The following is a 23,878-nucleotide window of genomic DNA, read 5'->3' on the forward strand; positions in this document are numbered from 1 at the left end:
GCCAGTAGTTGCTTGGTATTAGGCCTCATCTCAACCTTTGTGAATATCTTGATTATTAAATGGTTTTCGCAACCTTTCCAACCATGTGATAATTTCCCTTTCCGTGGGTGCATTGTGCCACAGGTATCATATTAACACCCATTCCTGGTTGTTTCAGCATCATAAACAAAAATGTATGTATGGTAGGGTGTATCGTGTTGACTTGCAGAGAACACAGTGGCATGTTTGATATACTGACAAAGCAGGATAGTTTTATATTTGAAGGATACTTCACTGAACTTCATAAAAAAAGTTGTTTCTAGTAGTCTGTATATAATGCATTAAACTGAGCTCCATAAGAAACATTTTTATTAAAGACAATATCAAAAAGTGGCCATTTTAAAGTGTGATATTACCATTTTTTTTAAAGCATCCTGTGTTTCTAACCAGGTGCTTACTTGAAGAAAGGGCTATTTCTCCAGTTTGAAAAATGTCGCTGCGTAAATTATTTTTTGCAGGCTAACTTTGTATGAGGGTTAGCAGCTGCTGGATTATAAAATAAATGGTTCACATTTAAAGCATAGCAAAAGAGGCAGAGAGAGGAGCCTTCCCCAATCTGCTGTATGTAAATGTAAATGTAAATTGATACTTGTATAGCGCACTACTCACCGCAAGGGTCTCAAGGCGCTTGTACGAATACCGCTGTGGAACCCAGCCTGGCTTTCCCTGTGAGGCGTCCACTCCTGGGCACCCCCAAGGTGGAGGCCAGGCATCATTAGCGTTGTGGGGGCCGTTGTGGAGATTAAGCAAGCTATTGCCCAGAGTTGCAGAGTGGGACTCCATGATTGGAGCAGGCACCGAGGCTGTATGAAAAGCCAATGGAAGACTATGAGTGAATTCAGTTGTCATTTTCCAAAACCATAGTGGAAGTGACATCACCTGCACTTAAATCCTTTGAAGGCACCATAGGAAGTGACCTCACATGACTTTAAACAGATCACACAAGAAAATAATTATATTCGGTTTATAGAAATGGGGAAGCTGTGGCAAAATAATAAACAGTGACTGATAACAGGCAGGAAGGCCAAGCGAATTGAGCTAAAGGCAAACTGGTGTCAAACAAGGAAGATTGACGATTACACGACGATTTCAAAGTGTTCTGAGGGTGTTGACTGCAATACCAGCCGTTGGTCCCTAGAATTCTGCCTCTGTGATTGATGGGAAAATATATAGCGCCCGTATCTGAAGGTGCTATTTCCAAGAATGGAAAAGTAACAGTTTTGAAATGTATCTCTAGATTTGTTTTTTTTCTTTCTTTTTTTTTTGCTCACTGCTTTTGTGTTTGTGTGGGTGTTTTGTTTTTTTTGTTTGTTTAGCTTTAATACCAGGGTATGGCGGATATCTAGCGTTTTTTGCCACCTTTTAAACCGTGAATTGTAGGAAAGATTTATATTGAGAGTTGGATTGAGTATATTTTCTGTTGGTCCAGGTTCCCCATATGTTGCATATCTTAAAGGACTAGGATGCTTTGGTTTTCTAGGCACATCAAAAAAAACCTTAAATAAAAACAAACAAAATAAATAATTATGCTATTTGAATGTGATGCAACGCCACCTGGTTTGAGTGTTAATATTTCCCTCAAAATGATGATGAAAAATGGATAACCATTAGTAGCCTGAGAAACATTTCATTTGGCACAGTGTTTAATCATCAAAATCGGAATGCCTTTCTGAATACCCTACAGATCAAGAAACGAGCATTAGCACAGCAAATAGGTTTGCAGTTGTCTGCCAGCAGTTTTGCTTTGTCAGTGCTTGTTTTGTCATGATTTTTGCAAAACTTTGTTATTGGGAAATCTGCCTGGGCCCTCCTCAGTCTATAAAAAAGAAAAGCATTGGCTAAAAGCGAAATATTTTCTTGCGTCTCAAAAAAGCACACATTGCCATTGTAGTCCCTGGTACACAAGAGAACTACTGAGTGTGTTGCGGTGCTCCTTATGGAAAGGTAAAATGCCTTCACTCACAGAGAACAAACCAATAGCTGAATGGGGCTCTCTCTCTCTCCCCTATGCTGTAGTGGGCATAAGAAAAATATGAATGACACAATAACAGATTCATGGATGAAGATGACTAGCTGAAAGTGCCTATAAGTAAGAATATGCTATGTTTATAATTTTAGTAAAATTAAAAGGTCTTTGCTAACACCAGACCTTAAAAGGAATTTCCCACGTAAAAGTACACACCTCATGTCCCCCATTCATGACTCAACTCTCCTACTCTCTGCTATACCTCGAGCTTAGGTTATGTTATGATTCTGTGAATAGAGTTTATTTCATGAGGAGAGTTCATCCCAGAATCAAGACAGAATAATTGACTGTTACTTGTGGATAGAGTGTATGTCCCCAACTCTGCTTGTGCCTTCAATCCAGGGTTGCACTGGGATGAAAAGTAGGCCTAGGAACGCAAAAAAGAAAAAGTGGCCTACATTTGCATATTGCCTTTCCGCAAAACACTACTTCAATGAAATTGTATTTAAGGGGGGGGGGACGAACGAACGGGGGGGGGGGGTAAAAAATGCACTGCTTTGTTTACACTGGTGAAACACACCTAAAATAGGTGAGTCTAATTCTGCTCTGGCCCCCTGCTCTCACTCAATACGAATATATTAATGGGCCGGGCCAGCGAGAGAAAGGGAGTGACACCTCTGCCCGTTAATAAAAAGGGAGGTAATGGACACCACCTGCCTACAGAAAGGCCCCTCATGCACCCACTGGGCCGCTGGTGGTATCCGAACAATGCAGAAGCCACCCAAATAGGCCCCCAGACTGCTCAGAAAAGCAGCTCACAGCTGGAACTGGACACCGGCCCCTCGGGCATTGCCCAAGTGCCTGTGTTACCATTCCGACCCTGGGTGAATCCTGCTATATATCCACAGAGAAAGGGATGCAAGGGTTTGTTGGTGTCGCATTAAATTGAATTTTTCTTTTTAAGATTAGGCAGGTTGAATTCTGCACACTTACTTCCTCAGCAAAATGTGCACAATTTCTTGATAACGCAAAGTGTTCAAAAAACATTATGGTGACTTCAGAAAAGAGTGTAACAATGAATGCATCCTACCTTGATGAGTTGCTTAAGGGGGTTTCGCGGTTTACTCTCTGTGCCATGTACATTGATTAAGTACTAAATATATGGTACCCATTTTTTACCATCATTTATGGTATTGATTTGCCAGCTGTGAGGATGGCAATAAAATACCCCATTGATTTGCTGCCTTTGTTTCCTTATGAGCCTTCTATGAATTGTATGGTTTGTTTTTTGGAAACAAATGGGTCCTAATTTATCTCCTAGACAAATCTGGCACTCTCTGAAGTAAGAAATGAGACCTGGCAGGTGAAAGAAAGACATGTAATACTCAACAGCTTGTGGGAGGCCCTCCGCAAGAGACAAGAACTGCGCAAAGAGTGGAAAGCAAGGTAAGCGTCCATGTGGATAATACCAAAAGGTAAACATATTAAAGAATTACAGGCTTAGGCAATGTCCGCGTTTCGTTAACTTCTTTCATGTGTCTGATATAGTCCTGCTCCCCACATGCCTCATGTACTCCCTTGTGGTTTCGGTCTACCTATTTAAGACCTTTGGCCAATATAGGTGGTCTCATTTGAACATTAGTCTTTACTAGGGTAGATGACACAAGTTTTAGATTGCTGAGATACCTAAAATATGCCGGCTTTGTGGTATGTGTACATCTTTCAAACTAAGTGATGTATTTGTGTGTCTCTTAACATATTATACACCTTATCCTCTTTTTTGATCTTTGTTTGCGGAATCATGAATCAGTTTAAATTTTTTGTGCTCTAATTGTTATTAATGTTTTTTTTTGTTGTACTGTTGACTGTTTTTTATTGTACCATTTGGTTAGTGTCATTCATGGCATTTTTAACTGTGGATACTGTTGTGAATGCCTACAACATCATCCTCCTACTATTGTGAGGTGTAATGGGTTACGCTACATCTAGAATCCTCAAGAATCACCATCTCAAAGCTTTCCAGCCTTAAAGCATTTTTAATGCCTCTTCGAGGTTGTTCCTTTCTGAAGCTGCGAGAGCCCTCTTTGGAGTTCAGTATATAACATGAACATTTCAAATTGCCCACCACATGGGGACTTCCCACACTGTGTGGACTGAAAGAGACTTACACTAACATCCCGGAGACAGTGCGGCGTGGTATCAGATATTACCTAATCTTGTTTTTTCAAACGTTTAGTTCAATTAATACCATGCTGCACTGTCTCCAGGATGTTGGTGTAAGTCTCTTTCAACGTACATAGTGTGGGAAGCCACCAGAGCATAGCTTGAACATTCACACTTTGCGCTTAATGCCGACCAAGGGCTTATTGGATCGAGTTCAAATCTCCCTCCATTAGAAAATGGTTTCTCTGTTCCAGCCACTTTGCCCCATTACTCTATGTGTACAAAACAGTTTCTTCTTTTAATGCTGTAGAGAATCAAGTGCATTTAGGAGCTACAATGTGTAGAGGAGCCCTTTGCTATAAAGAACGACGTGCACTTCCTTGAAAACGACTCCGTTTTGTGGGCATTATATTTGTTGGCTTAAAAGTAAATATTCAGCTCTGTCCTCCTTTCATTTTAAACATCAATTTAGATTCCTCAAATGTGAGGAACTCAAACTTACTCCATATCTGGCCCATTCTATCTAATACATATGCCATAGGCTCAAGAGAGAAAACTTTTATTGCTCAAAGCGGGAAACAAGCTAGGGTTACTGGATTAGGTAGGAGCATGGAGGGTGGGGAGACTTGTTTCAATGTTTATCCCAATGTATCTTAGGTGCAGGGCCGGACTGGCCGTAGCGGGCACCGGGCAATCCCCCGGTGCGCCGCACAGGTGGGGGGCCGTTTTTGTTTTTGCCGCAAACCGGCCCTGGAAAAGAGCTCGGTGGCACCACCCGTCGGCCGAGCACTTTGCCAAGGCCGGTTTTGGTTCCCAGTCCGACCATGTTTAGGTGTGCTGCCTAATGATCAGATGCGCCTTATTGCACCTTGACTTGAAGTTGCCTCGGGAATCAGATGACAACTTTTGCCTTTATATTTACTTGAAAAGACTAACATTGGCCTAGGGCTCCCATGAGGCAACATGTAGGTAAATAGCTTTGTGAGTTAAGAGCTTTGCACTGAGATATGTGCACAGCCTTTATTGCACATCTTCCAGTCTTAGTAAGGCCTGAGTATTTTCTCCTTCTGAAGTCCGTAAGCACTAATGAGGCACAGAATCTTATATTCTACTCTCTGCAGTCCTAGGAAGTGACAGTTGTCAGCAGTACCTATTTCTAATAAAGCAAGACAGCAGTATATATTAAATACCTACACAAATGAACTACAGGTTATCATGTCTCGGCTTCTATTGGCAGAGACCCACATTACGCCTGAAGCAGGTAGTCTTCCTAGGATAGTCTCACATGTCACATTTTATTATCCTTCTTCACTGGCAATAGTGTTAATTTCTCCATACAACCTCTGGTATGTGCTACTTTCCTGACCATGGTACATTTTATGAAATTGCGTCTTGTTCATAAGTTTGACAGATTGTGTTGAAAGGACACAGTTTCCTGTCCTAAGCTTTTGTATCCTGGTAGCACAATGGCTCTGTGAGTTCAGGCTGCTATGGTCTGTACCTCAAGAGTTAAAATCCCAGAAAGGTCAGTATGGACTTCTATCCTTCCAAGGATGGTAAGCTGAGTACCTTTAAATTGGCTAATAGTAATACAAATTCTTTATACAATATTGAAATGGTAGAAAGTGCATGCTGGTAATTGTAGTATTAGTGTGCTTCCATTTAATCAAGTGTTCAAAAGCAATGATGGCAAATGATTTGTAAATGGAAGATCCCGGGCTGGAAAAACTGGAGGCATGCAGACATGGAATGATCTGGCAGCTATGTGTGCATGACATAATATTTGCGAGAAAGCAAGCCCAATATCTATTTAAGGAAAATATAAAAATGTGAAACATTAGATTGGTCCTACAAGTAGCAAAGGGAGGGAGAACAAAAAACACCACTTTGGCTGGGACAGCAAAACTCCTTATATTGACCCTGAGTAACCCATGATAATAACTTGGGTCAGATTAACAAAAAATAATAAACTTTAGAAGTCATAGACTTATGAATTTGATTTTTGTAAATGTTATTTATTGTTATGAGATTTAGAAAATACTTTTCCTTTTGCATGGAAAAATACAAAAACTGTCGATTTTCATAAGTAGGCCTTCTTACCCTAGGCGAGTTTATCTTCTGCTTGTGAAATATCTGCCTGAATTAGGTTAGGCGTGATGTGTTAATGCACTTAAACTTTTGTTGTCCACATGTAGACCATTTTCCATATGGAGAAATCTCCCCTATCCCCCTCCACCCACACTTGAGCAGAGAACGTGGGAGAGGGTTTTGGGCACTTTGACCTCCAGTGTGTGCGCTTGCTTATTTTTGTCAATAAAACTGGTGAGCAAATATATAATGAAAAGCCATTGGGAAGGTTTGTAAATACCTGTAAAGATAAGGCTTTGTGGATGTTCTCAACTTTTCCATGTCCACACGTTGGGTCAGCAATGTTCTTCATATGGTATATAAGTGAATACCTCTGCTCTAAGTTCCCAACTGCCTGCACACTAGTATATTGGCTTTTACTTCAACTCCTGGCATCATGCTTATCTAGGTGAGCAGAGGCCTCCCTCTATTCTTGGTAATATGAGGTGCAGAACATGTTCTGTGACCTGGAGGGATACACCAAGAATGCCCTAAATTCGGTTTTGGACTACTGTCCATGGCCTATATGCATCCCATAAGGTGGTGGTGGCAGCATTTCGTGTTCTTTGAATTAATATTGTAATAATTTCCTTTTCTCTGTGTTAAGGAGAGGCAAATCCTCTTGCAAAGGTTTGCTGTCAAGCGACACCCAGCACCTTGAGATAGCATCCCATATGCATGTGGAATGCATGTATGTGCAGTGAGTGTGTAGCACGTGTTTGATATTAGGAATGTGTGTTGTTGGAGCAGCCAGGCCAGTGGGATCTATTTTGTATGTCGTTGATTTTAGCATGGCATAAGATAGAGGCGCATTCCTGTATATGGAGGGTGAAGACCCAGATACTGATTTGAGGGAGTATGGAGGCAAAGGTGCCTTAAGAAATTCAATGACCTTGTAAGCACAGATTTGTTGATTCGCTTTTCCTGAGCATTGCCATTCAGTAGATGGTAAGTGTGGGAATGCAGTTTCTGTTGTTCAGGGTGCGGAAGATCCTACAATGGGCCTAACTTTTTATTTGACTCTGATTACTGCTTTGGGAAAGATATTAAAAGACACACAATTGATGGACAGAATGCAGAACAAATCAAAACATTCACCCCCAGTCAAGAGATCTGGGATAAATCCATCAATCTTTTGCTCACCATGCCACCCCAGTGTAGACCTGGCCATATGCAAATCAGTCTTGACCCTGTGCCTCATGGGAACAGTCCAGCCCGAACTGCCAAGCCAGGTCCTCCCTGGTCCGGAAACCAACATCATAGGACCAGTTTCGGGGTTTCACCCCTCTTCAGCCAGGATAGCTTGATTCCAGTGGCACAATGAGCCCAGGGCCCACATCTGGGCACACCTGGCACACTTAGGGCGAGAAAGCAAAAGAAACACAATTGATTGACGGAATGCAGAACAAAAGTCATTGGCAGCCAACTGCAGAGATCTCACGCTTCATTGTGCCAATTTTTAAATAGTCGTGCTTGGAGTCAATCCTGTTGTGGCCTGCTTAGAGAGCCATCATTTAGCCCAGTTCTGTTTGGATAGCAGCATGAAAAATGGCATTTGAAAGAGAACCAATCCAAACTGATGATCAAACCTTATACATTGGATCATGTCCAACGTCTGAAAAATGTGTGAAAAAAAGAGAGATCTAAACTATCCCACTTTGTTCTAGTGCAAACTCTTTTTGACCAAGGAACTGAGTGCTCTTCAGAGTACTTAAACAGCTACTGGGCAGCCACGGCAGGTGTCTGACTGATGGGCAGTGTCTCAGAGGTAAGGATACATCGCCTGCTGTCTGCATTGTCTGTTGGGGGAACTGAGGTGTCCAGAAGCCAGGATGCCTTTCAAATAAAGGGAATAAGTGTGCATCGCCTTGCAAGAGAACAGACTAAGAGGAAAAATCCAGTGTGCTCTTTGTGAAGAGTGCCCAAAGAATACTGACTTGCCCAGAAAGTAAAGTCAGGAGTGACCCTTGTTGTTGAGGAGTCTCCCCGGTTGTTCTGCAGTTTCTGCATGAGCTGCAAAACACTGTACAAGAACAAGCATCTGGTGTCGGCCGGCAGTTTACAATTGGCCTAATGGAATGGTGCTGCTGATACAGAGTGATAGCAGGTTATCCGCTGAAGCATGAAGCCCTGATTGGCCCAGAGGCTGCAACTGCTGCACCAGAACACTTGTATGCAGCTGAACTGGAAGGCCTGTTTCCCAGATCTGCCTCACAGACCGCCTGTGAACTTTGTCCTGAGTGAGGCTGCTGGCAAGGCCCCTAGATGAGAAGAACTGCTGCCTTGAAGGTGGAAGCTCATGCCTCACATGCTGCACAGACGAAACGCTACAGTACGGAGCTGATAAATCATGGGGCTTAGCTTGTACCGGGCACAAACATCTAAATATGCTCAGACAAGTCTGCCACGCAGGCAAAGACTTTTTGCCAAAGTGGTTAAGAGACATTGAAATGAGTTGCACTGTTTTGCCTGTGAGAGTATTTGAGCCTCCTGCACCTAATCCTGCCTAAAGCCATAGTGTGTTTGGGAGTTTTGATACGGAATATCAAGAAAAGTGTGAGGAAGGGAGGATACTGATTAGAAGGGGGTGTAACTCTTCCCTGTTTTTATTCATTAAAGTACTTTCTTGTAACAGAATACATAAAAAAACTGGGCTGCACGTTACAATGTTGTGTCTGTTGGTTGACTATTGTGTTTTCAGCTCTTGCACCCACACATATCCTTGACAAGCCTGTGGCTGTTAACCCTGGTCAAATGCAGAAAGGGTTGTACTTGACCCAATGTGCAGAGCCATACTAGGGCTTTCCCTAGGGCAAAAGAGTCAAATGACCTCATACCACAGGAACCCTAGACTCCGAGGGCCCCATGGCCTGAAAATATTAGCAATTAACATTCAGGAAAGGGAGACAGATGCTCATAAGTACATTGATCCAATGACAATGGGATCTGTGTCGGAAGCCAGTTTCAATAGGATGGTGGACTTCTATATAGTGAGGCTGTGAATTTTGAGACAGACAATAGGCTCTGAGCCTATGAATCCTGTGCCAGTGGCTCCTTAGACCCCTGATGCCGAGGATTTCCTGTTGTCACTGCCCACGAGTTGAGGGTAGCAGGACATTTTTGCATAAAAAACAACTGAAATAGATTGGACTCTAGGATTCTATGGGGAAGTTTGTTCAGGGATTATATATCTTTGGATATACGGAAGGCACCATGGGTAAACATTTTCTATTCTTCCATTCCATTTATTCTACTGGCTAGGGCTGTGGAGACACAATGGGTGTGATTTGATCCAGCATTTTCTGGGCCCACTTGATTACCATTGGTCCTCCGATGGACATTTTCCTCCGACTGAGAGGTTATGGGAGTTAAGATTGACATCAATAAATTCAATTAACAGTGCAAACCTGTGTTAGACAATCAGTGTTAGCCTAAACCACACTTAACAAGTAATCAAAAGTAAGCATTGAGATCTAAACCACTCTGGGTTCAAAGAAATCTGCAGTAAGGAACCTGAAGTGAGCACAAAAGCATCTGCAAGAATCTAAAGAACATCTGTCAAGAGTGACAGGGGCATCTGAAACTCCCAACGGGGTGAACACTAAGTTATACCACACAAAAGTCTTCTGGGTAGCAACCCCATTTTACGCATCATTGCAGACTGCAACAAACTCCAAATACCCCACACCGAAAGTTACCTGAAAATGGAAACAGAATTTTATGCAGCATAGTGAAATGCAGGCCTAATCAGGACAAGTTAAAGAATTTACTCAATTTGCACATTTAAACACAAAATGAATATAAGTTTTAATGCATTAGGCTCACATTACATACCTTTAAATATGGCTAAGAACTTCATTTAAATCAAATATATGAAGTCTTCATGCACACATTACTTAAACTTTTATTGCTTTAAGTGAAATCACATTCTACATATAAGTATAGTTTCTATCTAGTTTGCTAATCAATAAATGATATTCAAGGTATTAAAGCACACATTATGAAAGTGGAGTTTTATCTATGTAGTAAGCATATTTGCTGTTGAGTGAGGACAGTTTATTTAGTCACGACTTCAAATAATAGCAATCAGTTATGGTAAGATCACACAATAGGAGTAAATCTCTGATCCTATGGTGAAGGTACCTCCAATAATGATGTCAAGTACAACACTTACATTCATTCGTTAAACTACACTAGAAACATGTGCTTAAGTGTATGTTCCTGTCCTGTATCTGTGACATGTAAACGGTGAGCCATTGTGCCCTGCACCAAGTATGACCTGTTTTACTTGTCAACTGAATGGTAAGTCAAGAGGTAAGACCAAGGCATCATTACTGCCTTGATCTTGCATCCCCTCTCAACCCCCACATACATCTGCAGACAGTAAAAAGTCTATCTTGACTCTGCATCCTGAGGCAGTACCCCTGAGGAAGACAACTGCTAGAATAGAGGCTAGGACACTCCTATGGATCTTTTACAGGGTTGGGGTTTCCCAAAACAGTGATTTCCGAGAGGGGAAAAACGTTATCTACTTGTAAACAGTGCCACCAAACCCTCAAAGTACCTCTTTGAGACGTTTGTAACTGCTCAGCCTCACTAGCCTGAGAATCAAGAGCAAAAAGGGTTGTAAGTGGTAGAGTTTGCAGAGCCATAATCAGATCTCAGGACCTTAACCAACACGACTGAGGCCCATTAGCCCTGTGGCTCCCTGAATGGGGTATTACTCCACCACAGTGGCCCATATCTGGCTCCATCAGTGTTCTTGCTACTAACTCTGAACGTACGACAGGGAGCAATCCTACCAACATCTCCTATTGGTGGTCAGAAGTAGAGGTGTCAAAGGTGATAATGAGTGCAGAAAATCTCTGAAAGGTATTACTTTCTCTGGCTAGCTGCCTTCAGGGTTTCGGCAGTGTTAATCACCAGGAGGCCCTAAGGGTGCATGAACGCCCAATTAAACTCTTCGGCATAATAACCTGCTGTCTGCAAATCCAGCAACTGAAACGCCAATTATATATAGATCCAAACAAAAAAAATGGCTTGGATCAAGGCCAATGAGTTACATTTTTAAAGCTTTTTTTCCTCTGTGTTTTTTTTGTCGTAAAAAACGACGGGACTCGAGGGCCTCTAACTCTAGAATTGGACGCAGCAACTCTCAGAAAAAGTTTTGCGAATCGGCTCACTATTGTTTAAATGTAGCACCTCATGCCACAGCTTGACAGAGCTATAGGGCTGCCAATGCTCTTTTTCCGCCCTGATGTTATATTATTCATTAGCTATGAAAACAAGGTAGAAGTGTAAAGTGTTCAGAAGATGGCATGCTTCTTTCTTCCTGTCAGCTGTCGCTCGCTCTTTAAATACACATTCCAAATTCACGTCCTCGCTTACGACTTTGCTTCCGCGAAATTAGACACGAATTTCAGCATAGATGAATGTTGGCTTTAAAGAAAGGAAAGCGAGCTTTGCTTGCTGGAAGTCTCAGAGGGCCCCTAATGTTAGACACACTTTACTTTTCTGGAGCAAGCCTTGTAAAAACAAACCATAAAAAGAAAAGAAGCCAGTTGTCTTAGGAGAAATCCTGGGAGAGGGGTATAAACACTCCACAGGGCTGGCCCCGTCTCCGCGAGGCCGTTTAGTTTGTTAACAATAATTTCCTAATACACCAAATCATCGTCGACGCAGCATGACAAAACGGCTTGTTTAAAAGGGAGTCTGGTTACGGCATTTTTGGCCTTCACTTACCACTAACAATTTAATCAGGGGCTGGAGCCAGCTCTGAGGTAAACGTAGTCTAGTCTCTAAAACAAAAAATGCTTAAGTACTTAAGTAACAAAAAAAAACAAAAAAAAGAAAAGAGCCCAGCGGCAGACAAAGTGCAGACCTTCTTTAGAACTAAATGAACACCTGAGTTGGCATTTGAAGAGAACCGTCTTGAACGTTCAGGTAGATTGCTTCCTGGCAGGATAAGGGCCAGAATGTCCTTTCCTACCACCCCCTGTTGATTTTCAAATCAACACTGAACTAACACACTACTCGAACGGCAACTGCCCTTTACTTTTATCCATTCTAGATTTTTAGACACCAGCACTATGCATTCTGGGGCCTGTAGTTTTTCTTTTCGCATGCTAAGGTGGGACATACAAGAACCAACATCACCTGCACAGAGTGCTCTTGGTGAAAATAAAACCGAAGACCTCCCTCAGGTAGTAATCACGGCATGTGGTTGGTCTGGTATGCACACTTTCCTGGGAGGACCTGGCAGGTTCCTCAGGCGACTGCCTATAGCGTCTGCCAGCAGGGGGCGGCAGCTGCTGCCTTGTCAGCCCTGATCTAATACATCAACTGGAAAAAAGTTCTTCCCAAGTGTACTTTTTGTTGCTTCTATGTTGTGGAAAACATTCGGGAGAGTGCCAACAAGCTTACATTTGTAATTGTTTCTGCAAGTGAATCCATAACTGAGCCATACAATCCACCGGTCCAATCATTATTTAGACTACTCCAGCAGTTTGGACTGTGTCGTCTACCGTTAGTGTAAGTAGTATGGATCACGGGAGCTGAATTGATCAAGTGGGGAAGTGGCAAAGCCGCCAGGCTCAGGTGGAACTGGCTAAGGTGCCACCCGCAGTGGGCGCCATGTAGCCACAGGAAACCACAGAAACGGTCGCATTACAAAGGCTAGAGGTGCAGAAGGTAACAAATATATTTTTAACCATCCCTTAGACCAGATAGGGAGAAGACAGAAAACCCAATATCCATGCAGACGATGTGTCACTCTGCCTCAAGAGTAGACATCGTTTCTCTGAACCAGGAGGAAGGCTGGTCACAAAATGTCCATAGGCCTAAGACAGAAGCCATCTCTGCTCTGGACAAGGATAGGGCCGGGCGGGGACCGTATCGTGTTTTCGGCCGGGTGGAAGAAATCCTTGCACCGTCCTCCACCTTGCCGTGCCCAGAGGAAATGCTTGAGGGCGCATCGAGGCCTGGCTGGCCAGTGGGAGCCCTGCGGCGCTGCCCCTGTTCCAGAGATCAGCCTATTGTGTGCTTAGGAATTACACGAGAAAAATGTGCTCGGACAGGAAATAATTAGCGTCCGTCGAAGGCCAGGTTGCAGGTTACAGTATTTTTCTTTGAGCGGGCTATCAGGGGATCAGCGAGATTAGATAATAGAATAGATTATTTTTTTTAGCTCTTTCTCTGTTACATTCCGTGTTAAACATAGATGACTCTAATTAGCTCTCGTTGCGCATTATGGCGCATGTTATGGATAGTGCAACTTCAATAAATGTAGCAGGTCAACTCAAGGTGTGAGGGAGAGACTCTCCTTTGCCACTTACTGCATGCAGGCAGCCTCTCCGGAGACCGGCATGTGCTTTTTTGTTTTGCCCCAACATTGCAGAGTTTCTCCTGTGCCTATATAATAAACGTTCTGCATTTCCGCCTCCGAGTTTTACACTGCGTGTTACATGCCCTATCCTCTGCAACTTTGCAGAAGGACAAATAGTGCCTGGTAAAATATTCGGCCATGGGTCAAGCGCCACAATCAAAACAAATAGGCTGGTTTAGGATCCGCCAGCCCACACAGAGGAATGACCATGCCAAATAGAAATTGCCCGTTTCTTGATAGAACTTGGTTTTGCACGTTTGCCCTCATATCTCCAAACTTTCAAGTCATTTAAAAAATAATTTATGGGCTGATACTGCCCAAAACATACAACTGAGATAAAATCCAGTGATTTAATATGAAGTTGAAACGCTGTAACACTGAGATTTAAAACTGTGTTGTTGTATAGCCTTTCATTGTTAAGCCTTTTAGCTTGTTAAAACCGTTTACAGAGCGCCAACCTTCAGCTTGATGGTCAACAATTGTGATGTGCGGAGATTGCTTGTGTGCCACTGCAATTGAGATGAGCCCACGACTCCACGTGGGCTCCAGTAGGTGTGGCCAAGACTGATGCAGTCTTGATTGGTCACATTCCGTAATGGAGCAGCTGAACCAAAACCAGCAGTGAAATGCAGTGGTGAAGGAGCATTGGCTCAATCATTGCTCTCCACAGGGTTGGATTGGGATAAAAAAATTGTCCCGGGCACACCAACAAAAAGTGGGCCACATTTGCGTATTGCCTTTCCGCAAAACAGTTTCAGCCAAGTTTTATGAAAAGAAATGGGGTGGGGGGCATGTTTTATTAACTTGACTTAGATTAAAAAATAAATGCACAGATTTGTTCTCACTCCTGAGCCACGCATGAATGCAATTGGGCCCTTTTCTGCTCAGGCACCGTGCCCCCGCTCAATCAGCATACATTGATGGGCTGGCCCAGCTAGAGAAAGGGAGTGACACCTCCACCCATCTGCCTCTAGAAAGGCCACTAAGGCATCCACTGGCAGAATCCTAACAGCACAGACAGCCCCAAGATGCCCAAAAAAGCAGCCCACAGCTAGAACTCGGCAACCAGCCCTTCGGCCATTTCCCGAGTGCCCGCGTTACTAATCGACCCTGGCCCTCCAACACTTTTTAGTTGTATCTTTAAGTGGGACGGCTTGGCCTAGATGTGGGTCTAAAGCACTCTGTGTCAAGGGCTCACACTGCACCTCACCTATAAGGTAAAATGACTGTGGTTGCTACTGTTCCAGTGCCGATCGGCAGTGTCTAGCAGGGTGGCTGGACACTTAATGTTATGTTATGTTAATGGGTGTCTTATATAGCGCACGGCTACTCCAAAGAGTGTCCCGGCGCTTTCTGACCCGTAGCTGAAAAGAGAGATAAGGAAACAGGGGACATACCAGTTATTGATTGTAAAGCCACGTAATTTATCATTGCTGTGGCTGATTACATAGGATATCCCGGTATTTAGCAAGTGGTGGCTTAAGCTTTTGTATTCGATTTCAGAGGTTTGAAGCTGCCCACTGTTATTGAATGCTTTTTTCGTTGCAATGTTAGCCAGCCCCTTTATTTCAGTCAGACCTCTTCCTCCATTAGGCTTTTATAGTGTATTCAACTTTCTGCTTCCACCGACCAGCACCATAGAGTAGGGATAAATGGGTATACCCACTTCAGCATGGGTTACCTTCCTTGTGAGTGACTGCATTCTGCTTAAGCACAGTGTCGTCATCCGCACAGAAAATAGGATACTTAAGTGACAGTACTTATACGACAATCTGTGCTTAGTTTTATTTTTCGGTTTTCTTTGACGAAAGTTCTGCAGCTCCCTGCATACTACTACTTTCTTACATGCCTTGTTTGTCTGCATTGTGCTCATACTTAATTACTTCTTTTTGCACAAAACCATTCTAGAATGGTTGCCTACGTTTGCAGATGTTGTCCCATGTATCTGTTTGCATGGCCAGCCACCACTGAATGGTTTTTGCCAGACTTATCAAAAAAATTACAAAATGAACGTCCATGCATGCCCATGTGTTAGCATTCATGGGTTCCGTCCCTGAAAATCACCCAAAAAATTACATAAAGATATGGCCACTTATGCATGTTCATTAGTGGGTGACAATCTTTCAATGGTTTTGGTATACTTTACTAAAAGAGCATTCAAGGGAGACAAGTTTAGGCAAATCCAATAGCTCATTAGCTAAAGCGAGACCTACTGGGATTGACGGTTTGATGATCCTTGCATGCATATGTAGTCCTATTATTGTACAAAAACACTTCAGGTACCAGAATGCAATAAGCATAGCACAACTTTAAAGTTCTGCACTTTTAGTTTGTTCTCTACATCCCCTGCTGTTAAACTGTCTTAATGCCACGCTATTTGTGTCAGCAAAAATTATTTACATGCTGTCAGTAATGTGAATATAGGCTAGAGACAGCCTTGGTGTTAAGGTTACAGAAACTTTTATCTCATAGTAAGGAACGTCTTTTATAAAAAAGGAAATGATTTAGGAGAGCAGACAATTATTTTTGCCTAATTCTGGTAGTTAATCACCCCAGGATGCATCTCTTAATCCTAAAATATTTAGGAAAATCGGGGAGATTTGGGTATTTTTTTCTGAGGCTTCATGGAGCCTTGGGAAGAATTTAAAATGTTTTTCTAGCATTCGACGTAATTGTGTCCCTTTCAACCTAATTAGATGTCAACATCATAATCCGAGAGATTGATAAATCATGTGCACGACTGCATGTAAATTTAGACCACCCGCCAGCACTGCGGATTTCAATTCAATTCAAAATTAGCTTTATTCGGTATTTGACAAAAAACCATAAAAGCATACAGGATACAAAAGTAAAAACATTAGCAGACCAAATAACTTTCCTCATTGGAAAACTTCTTATAAGATATATGTCATGAATAATAAACAAATGAGAATCATTAAAAATACGTACAAAATTCTAAAATTCATTAAGGACTCATGGAGTTCATACAGTGACATGTATTGCGTATTATTTGATGTAATAAAGTACAACGTAATACAATGCATACAGTTATTATCCAAACAGTCCTAGTCATTACCCATGGTCCCTCTGCACTTTACAATGAAGGTCAAGAATTTTATTGCTGTCGCTATGGTGATTTCATCTTGCAACATGTACAATCTGACCAGTGCGGGTTTACAGGTTCTCAATCCCCATGTTTTTAACAATGGTAACAGGTATCTTTTTCTCCCCCATTGATAAAATTTGCAGAAGAAAATGCAGTGTATGTTTGACTGCTTAGACTGGTCGTCACATGGACATTTTACCAAGTTAACAGACCAATCGTTCGGGGCCGGAAATGATATTAACCTATAGAATGACTCCGTCCTCATTCGAGTCAGGAGCATTCTATGATAGCACGAATAGATTGGGGCTAGGTAAGCATGCAGGCCTGTACCATCTAAGATATTGCGATGGGCAACTATTGTAGACTTATGCCAGTCTAGGTACCATCTCCGTGCCTCCAATAGGTCAAGACATGCCACTTTTAGGGCTTTTTTTCCTATTTGTGTGCATGATATGGGATTCAGGTAGAGATCTGGTTTGCCAATGGAAAACAAGAACTTTTTCACATAGGCCAACCATGGCTGCTTACTAGAAGCGAGATGATTCAAACAGTCTTGGATTACTTCCCTGTTGAAACTAGTATCATCACATGTCCAGATCTTGAACCACAGCATTACTGGCGCTATTTTTATCAGGTCGGTGATATGGACTCTATTCAGTTCGTTGTGGCAAATTGTGGTGGACGTGGAACGGGGAACTGATAATAAATATCTCAGGAAAGCATTTTCCACTGTTTGGATTTGTGCACAGTCTGCCAGGCCCCAGATACCCGCCCCATAAACAGCCGTGGAGATACATTTCGCAGCATAAATCTTGAGTAGTATGTCAACAGGTTTCCTACCCAGTCTTTTTGCAAATTGTTTGAGGGCACCTATCGTGCGAGAGAAGGCCATATTTCGAGAGGTTATTGCTGTTGACCATGTGCCCCTATTGTTAAATATAATACCTAAATAGGAAAAGGTTTTGGTCATAGCAATTTTAGTATTATTAACGAAGGTTTTACACTCTGGGATGATTTTCCTATTTGTGCATGACATTGTGAATGTTTTTCCCTCGTTTATTTTTAATCCTCTCGTGGTCATGAAGGTTGAGAATCCTGTTAGGGCTTTCTGTAGGCCCACCTGTGTGCGAGCCATAATCACGGCATCGTCAGCATATAGTAGTAGTGGTACTGAAATGCCGTTTATTTTGGGGTAATCTACTTCAAGGTCTTTTAAAAAATCTGCTATCTCATTGATGTATAAATTAAAAAGAAATGGTGCAAGAATGCAACCCTGTCGGACCCCCTTTGCTATAGGGAATTTCCTGGTTCGCTCACCATTTTTTCCATACCTGACTGTGGCGCCAGCGTCTCTATAGAGTTCCTGTATAAAGAGTAGGATGTTTTTATCTATCCCCAGTTTAACCAAGGTTTTCCATAACGTGCTATGATCCAAACAATCAAAAGCCGAGGTTAGGTCGACGAATGTTAAAAACAAATTCCCCTTTTCCCTTCCAATATATTTACTAATTATTAAGGCCAGGTTTAAACCCTGCTCTACGGTGCCTAGACCAGTTTTGAAACCATACTGAAATTTTGATAATATCCCTTTGCTCTTTGACCAGGTTTGCAGTTTGGTTAACAATACTCTGCCTGCTACTTTCATCAGGGTGTCTAGCAAGGAGATAGGGCGGTAGCATTTTGGGTCCTGTCTATCCCCTTTTTTAAATATTGGAATTACTATGGCTTCATGCCATGTATCAGGAAAGCCCGTCTTACTATACGCGTTTAATACATTAGCTAGTAGAGGAGCCCAGAGATCTACATTTTTTTTTAAATATATCGATGGGAACACCATCTGGGCCAGGGGCCTTTAAATTAGCACTCTGTGAAATTGCTAGCTCGAGCTCTGCAGGGGTAAAGACTATATTTAAAGGGAAGGTCTCTTGCGTTACTGCCTGTTCCACCTGGCTATTAGTAAAGTCATCTTGTGAGGACATAATTGTTTTATCCTTTTTGTATAGGGAGGTGAAATAATCAACCCAGACGTCTTCCGTTATGGCTATCTCCATCGAATCAGCCTTGCTGTCCTTGGAGAAAAAGGGGGCGTTAATTTCTTTCCAAAAAGAAATATTATCCCTCAGGGCGCTTGCCTTTAGTAGGGCTTCCCAGGCCTGACTTTTCAATTCATCCTGTCTCTCGCGTAAGGTCTGTTTGTAGGCTCGCCTAGCGTCTTTAATCAAGCTGGTGTCTCTAGGGACAGACTTTAATGCCTGTAATAGGTCTTTATGGGCTTTAGAACAGGCGGAGTTGAACCAGCCGTATAGTTTCTTTGCTACCCCTATTTTTAGTTTTTTGGTTAGCTTATCATTTATTGTGGCAGTTATTCTTCCATAAGCCTCTACAATTAGCTGGGGGTTAGAGTTGAGTTCTAGGCAGGTCGAAAATTGTTCCAATTCTTTCTGGACTAAGTCCTTCACGAATTTTGTGGAATCAATTTTTGCCCATTTTATGGCATATCCGTTCTTTCTTGCCAGAGCAACTGAGTGACCATGAAGAATACTAGGTATACTTGTTGCAGGACTCTCGCACTTCTTGATAGCAATGGTGGTGCTAATCGGAAAATGATCACTTATTGCCAGGTCTTCCGTATTAAACTCCTCCAGACAGCCCTGGTTCCTATTGGACACTAGGATGTAGTCAATTACAGTGCCCAACCCTCGGCCAAAGAAGGTTGTCTGAAAAGCTACAGAGGGCTCACATAGTTCGTTGGCAAACCCCAGGTCCCAATCATGCAGTAGTTGGTTTAGCATGTTACCCATCGTCGAATGTTCGAAGTGTGTAGTGGGGTCCCCTCTTAAGTTGTAAATGCCACAATTTTTTGTGGCACTGTAGGGACACAGGTGACAATTGTAATCGCCAACTATTAAAGTACAGTCTGCATCTTGCCCACCTCTTGTGAGCATTATAACAAGCTCCGCTATTAAGGCTTTAGGATCTACTTTTGGGACATTGATGTACAAGTTAATCACAAAAATGGACCACCCCTTTGCTTTAACCATAAGTCCTTGCATGGATCTAGTCACCCCTACTGTAGGTCCACTTGCCATGTATGGGGTCAATTTTATATTGCACAAATTAGAGGCAAAGATGCACAGACCCCCCGACCCTCTACCACGGCTACCCTGTATTGATGGGACATAGAAGGTGCTAAAGCCCTCAATGTGTGTCTCCTCCTGGTCCCAGCATTCTTGTAGGCATATTATATCCTGTTTGTCCATAAAGGATAAAAATGATTGGTCCCTTGATTTACTGTTTAGCCCTGTGATGTTCCAAGAAGTTATTTTTAGGCTAAGTTTTTGTTGATTGGCTTCTAATGCCCATGACTGTTTAGTTAGCCTCTCCGTACCCTCTGGACTCTGATCTATCTCCCTTGTATTTTGTGTGGTATCCCGCGGGCTTGTGCGTGTGACCTCACCATTGAATTTGAGCTGAACAGCGGGGCCTTCCCTTTGTTGGGTCTCATTTAATTGGTGTGGTGAATGCTGGGGTGTTAACGGTATTTCTCCTATTGGGGAGTTTGTTATGTTCCTTGATGGTCCAGTAGTAGTGTTGAAAATCTGGTGGACCTTTGTGCTGGGCTCGTCTGTGATGCCTACGTTATTTCCTGTCTGATTTGTTGCCCTTATTGGTCAATCAACCATGTCTAGGCAATCGAACCTGTTCCTTGTGGGAGCCCCTCTCCAGTAATCAAGATTTATGTTTTCTCTTCTTGGTGGCCAGGGACGATTATCCCACCCTCTGTTCCAGTGATTACTAGTGTTCCCATTTCTGTTTCTGTTGTAGTGCCCCACCTGTGTCCAGGGCCAATCCTGAACTTCGTCCCAACTGTTCGAGTCACCGTAATTAAAAGTATTTAAAGGTGGGTAAAAGAAGGAGAGGCGCTGAACGTCCACCCCCCCCCTTTTCTCCAGGGCTGGCCATGAGGCTATGTAATCCGCTGTGGCAGGGTCCTCACAGTTAAGTATAATACAATCGCCCTGCAGGCTTTTTTTGGTGTCGCCAATCCAGAACACTCTTCTCATTGAGATGATTCTACTATGATTAGATGGATGAAGAGGTCTGTTTTGGCTCAACCACTGCAATACCTTGTTGCGCAAGGACCAGGGGGGTTCGTCTGTACCATCTGCCAGCTCGGTGACCCCAGTAAGTATGACAGTGTATGGGGTCGCCTCAGGTGGGAGATGTATCGGACGCCTATACCTATGGCCTTTCCTTCCGTTGGCCTGTGGCTGGGGTGGTTGTGTTTTTTGTGAGGTCTGTGGGGTATCCTTCTGCTTCACTACTTGGGTAGTTGACTCAACAGGAGCCGGGGTTTTTTGGGGGTTATCCGTGGGGCCTTTTTGTTTTCCACTCCCTTCAATAGGGGCAGATTTTGAAGTAATTTGTTTGTTTTTTGGGGCTTCGGTATTTATAACTCTTTCGATCGGCGGGGGCTTGGGTCGAGTGGCTGGTAAGGACGGGGGTTGAGCCAAGTTGTTTATGTCTTTCCCATTCCCCACAGCCTTGGCCGGTGTTCCTAATGATTTTTGCTTAAAGGCTGGGGCGTTTAATTTGGCTAGTTGCTTCTCAATGGTCATGATGCTTTTTTCCAGGGGCTGCAGATGGCGTTTTAGCAACATACCCATGCTTTTTGTGATGAAATCATGTAGTGTTACACATGCAGTACATGGTTTCTGTGTGCCACCCCCAAGGGCTTTATTCTCTCTCAGCTCCTGGTGAGCAGCGTCCTGTGAGATTGCTATACAGTCGGTGTTAGTATTGGTAATGTTCGATTGGTCTACCTGGAGTAAGTCGGTAGTTGGCTTAAGTGAGGTTATCGTGTTTTGCGAAGCTAGAGATGCCTCATGTGGGGTCAGGTCAGTGTTTTTCCTCTTTGCTATAGCACCCTCCCGCTCGCCCATGGGATTGGGATCTACGTTATCCCCATGATCATAGGGAAAAAGTAGATCTGGTGTTTTTTCCAGGTCCTCACTGGAATTAGACCCCAGTGAGAGTTGGGTGGCGGATAGGTCTACAGTGTTTGAAACCGTATGTATTAATACGTTTGTAGTAACCGGTTCCTTAAGCAATGGAATAATGGGACCCTGTTGTATAGGGGTTTGTGCAGAGGCCAGGAGCCCCATAGAAGATCTTCTAGCAACCTCCAGTTCATGGGAGACCCTCCGTTCTAAAATATGAATGCTTTTGTCTATTACTTCGTGTGTCTTGGTGATAAATAAGTCTAGGGGACCAGTAATGTCAGTTAAGCTAGAGGTTTTTTTACTTCTCGTGCGCTTATTCATTTTTGCACCACGTGTGTCACAGTTGTTAATAGAAACAAGACAGGTAATTGGTAGCAGCCCAGCAAATATCACATTTAAAGGTGGCGATATGAGAAAGAAAATGTCAATACCGTGGCCCAGTCCAGTCCTGCACAGTCTGGAACGGGCTGAAACGGGCCCGCCCTTGGCCCGGGCTTCGCCTCGCGCTTCTCCCCGCGCGCGTCCCGCGTTGCGTGTGAGGGTGTTCAGTTTATAGGGAAGTTCACGCACGGGGGCGTTGCCGCCGGGGGAAGAGGCACCAGGTGGTAGAAGCTAAGGCTTCTGGTCCTCGCAGTCCCCCGGTGCAGGCAGCCAGCAAGTTGGGGTCTAGCGCTCGCTGGGAGCAGTTTGGCAATCCGTCGACCACGGACAAGCTCCCACCAGCGGCGCGACCTCACGGTGATCAGCTGTGAAGAGGGCAATTATCTTCTTTTAGAAGCAGTGATCCTTCTCGGCAGGGAGACTCCAAAAGCTGCGTGTGTGAGCGGCACCCGCGGAGCGGGTGGCGCGAAAAGTAAGTAGGCGGCAGGTAGGGGGCGTTGCCGCCGGGGGAAGAGGCACCAGGTGGTAGAAGCTAAGGCTTCTGGTCCTCGCAGTCCCCCGGTGCAGGCAGCCAGCAAGTTGGGGTCTAGCGCTCGCTGGGAGCAGTTTGGCAATCCGTCGACCACGGACAAGCTCCCACCAGCGGCGCGACCTCACGGTGATCAGCTGTGGAGAGGGCAATTATCTCCTTTTAGAAGCAGTGATCCTTCTCGGCAGGGAGACTCCAAAAGCTGCGTGTGTGAGCGGCACTGCGGATTTCATAAAATGCCCTTTGTTGTCCTTCACTGCGCTACCCTGAATGATGTTGCACACGTGATTCGATAAAGTTACATTATGGCAAAAACACTGACAAAATAGATAATACAGATTTGAAAAGTAACGTATGCATAAAACAACATCTAATAAAATTACATTTCTCTTACAGCATTTATTCAAATAGTTTAGCAACAGAACTCTTCCCTACCCTCTTTTATCCCATCATGGTGTTTTTTTTTGTGCTATAATGGCCCTTTACCATTTATGACCTCTTATGCATCTTTTGTTTTGCGTTTGTGCTCCTTACTTAACCCCGTCTATTTTCTGCTCCTGTTGTGTTGTATTTTTATCATGTGATTATGTTTTATCCAGTGACTCAAATGTGTGTTTTTTGTCACGTGGTGGATTGTTATGGACAACATTAGTTAGCATTCCTTAATCGTGTCTTGTTTTCAATTAATATTTTCATTAACCCCTAGAAATGCTTTTGCTTTTCTTCACTCGATATAATGAAGGACAATGTTGAAAAAAAATCTATATTCCACCCAGGAGATCAAGTATAAACCATTTGTAACTTGTCTACTTGCATGTACTGAAGTACTAAACAGAGCATTCCAAATGGCCGTTCTGCTGTTTTGCTTTTATATATACTTCTGGCTGCGAAGGAGCTTGTAGGCAAATGCCCTTGACATGTAAATGAGCCTGTGTTGGGTGGCGCTTGTCCAATAAGACGTCAGGTAGAGAGAGAGAGTACCAATGTGGTCGAAGTGTTAACAGAAATGGCCCAGGTTTCACGGGCCTCGGTTTGTTTATCCTGTGTGATAGTGTGTGATGGACAGATTGTTATAGCTGTTAAAAAGCCGCTCGAGCCCTCCGGAGTGACCCCATCTTGACCTCTGCCCGCCAGAGGTCAGCCTGCAGCTCATAAAGCACGGCCGGCCCAGCACTTAGTG

At 43.4% G+C, this 23,878-nt stretch overlaps 1 protein-coding gene across 1 annotated transcript in view; it reads left to right on the forward strand.

Annotated features, from left to right (window-relative positions):
* FTO (FTO alpha-ketoglutarate dependent dioxygenase) overlaps positions 1-23,878 on the forward strand; it is a 1,722,050-nt gene that overhangs the window by 974,757 nt on the left and 723,415 nt on the right. The window contains exon 8 of the mRNA XM_086945188.1: positions 3,327-3,451. Coding sequence (XP_086801314.1) covers positions 3,327-3,451 — 125 coding nt within the window. The remainder of the gene's footprint in view (positions 1-3,326; positions 3,452-23,878) is intronic.

The sequence above is a fragment of the Lissotriton vulgaris genome, chromosome 12 (genome assembly GCF_964263255.1).
Source record: "Lissotriton vulgaris chromosome 12, aLisVul1.2, whole genome shotgun sequence".
In the NCBI taxonomy this organism is placed as follows: domain Eukaryota; kingdom Metazoa; phylum Chordata; class Amphibia; order Caudata; family Salamandridae; genus Lissotriton; species Lissotriton vulgaris.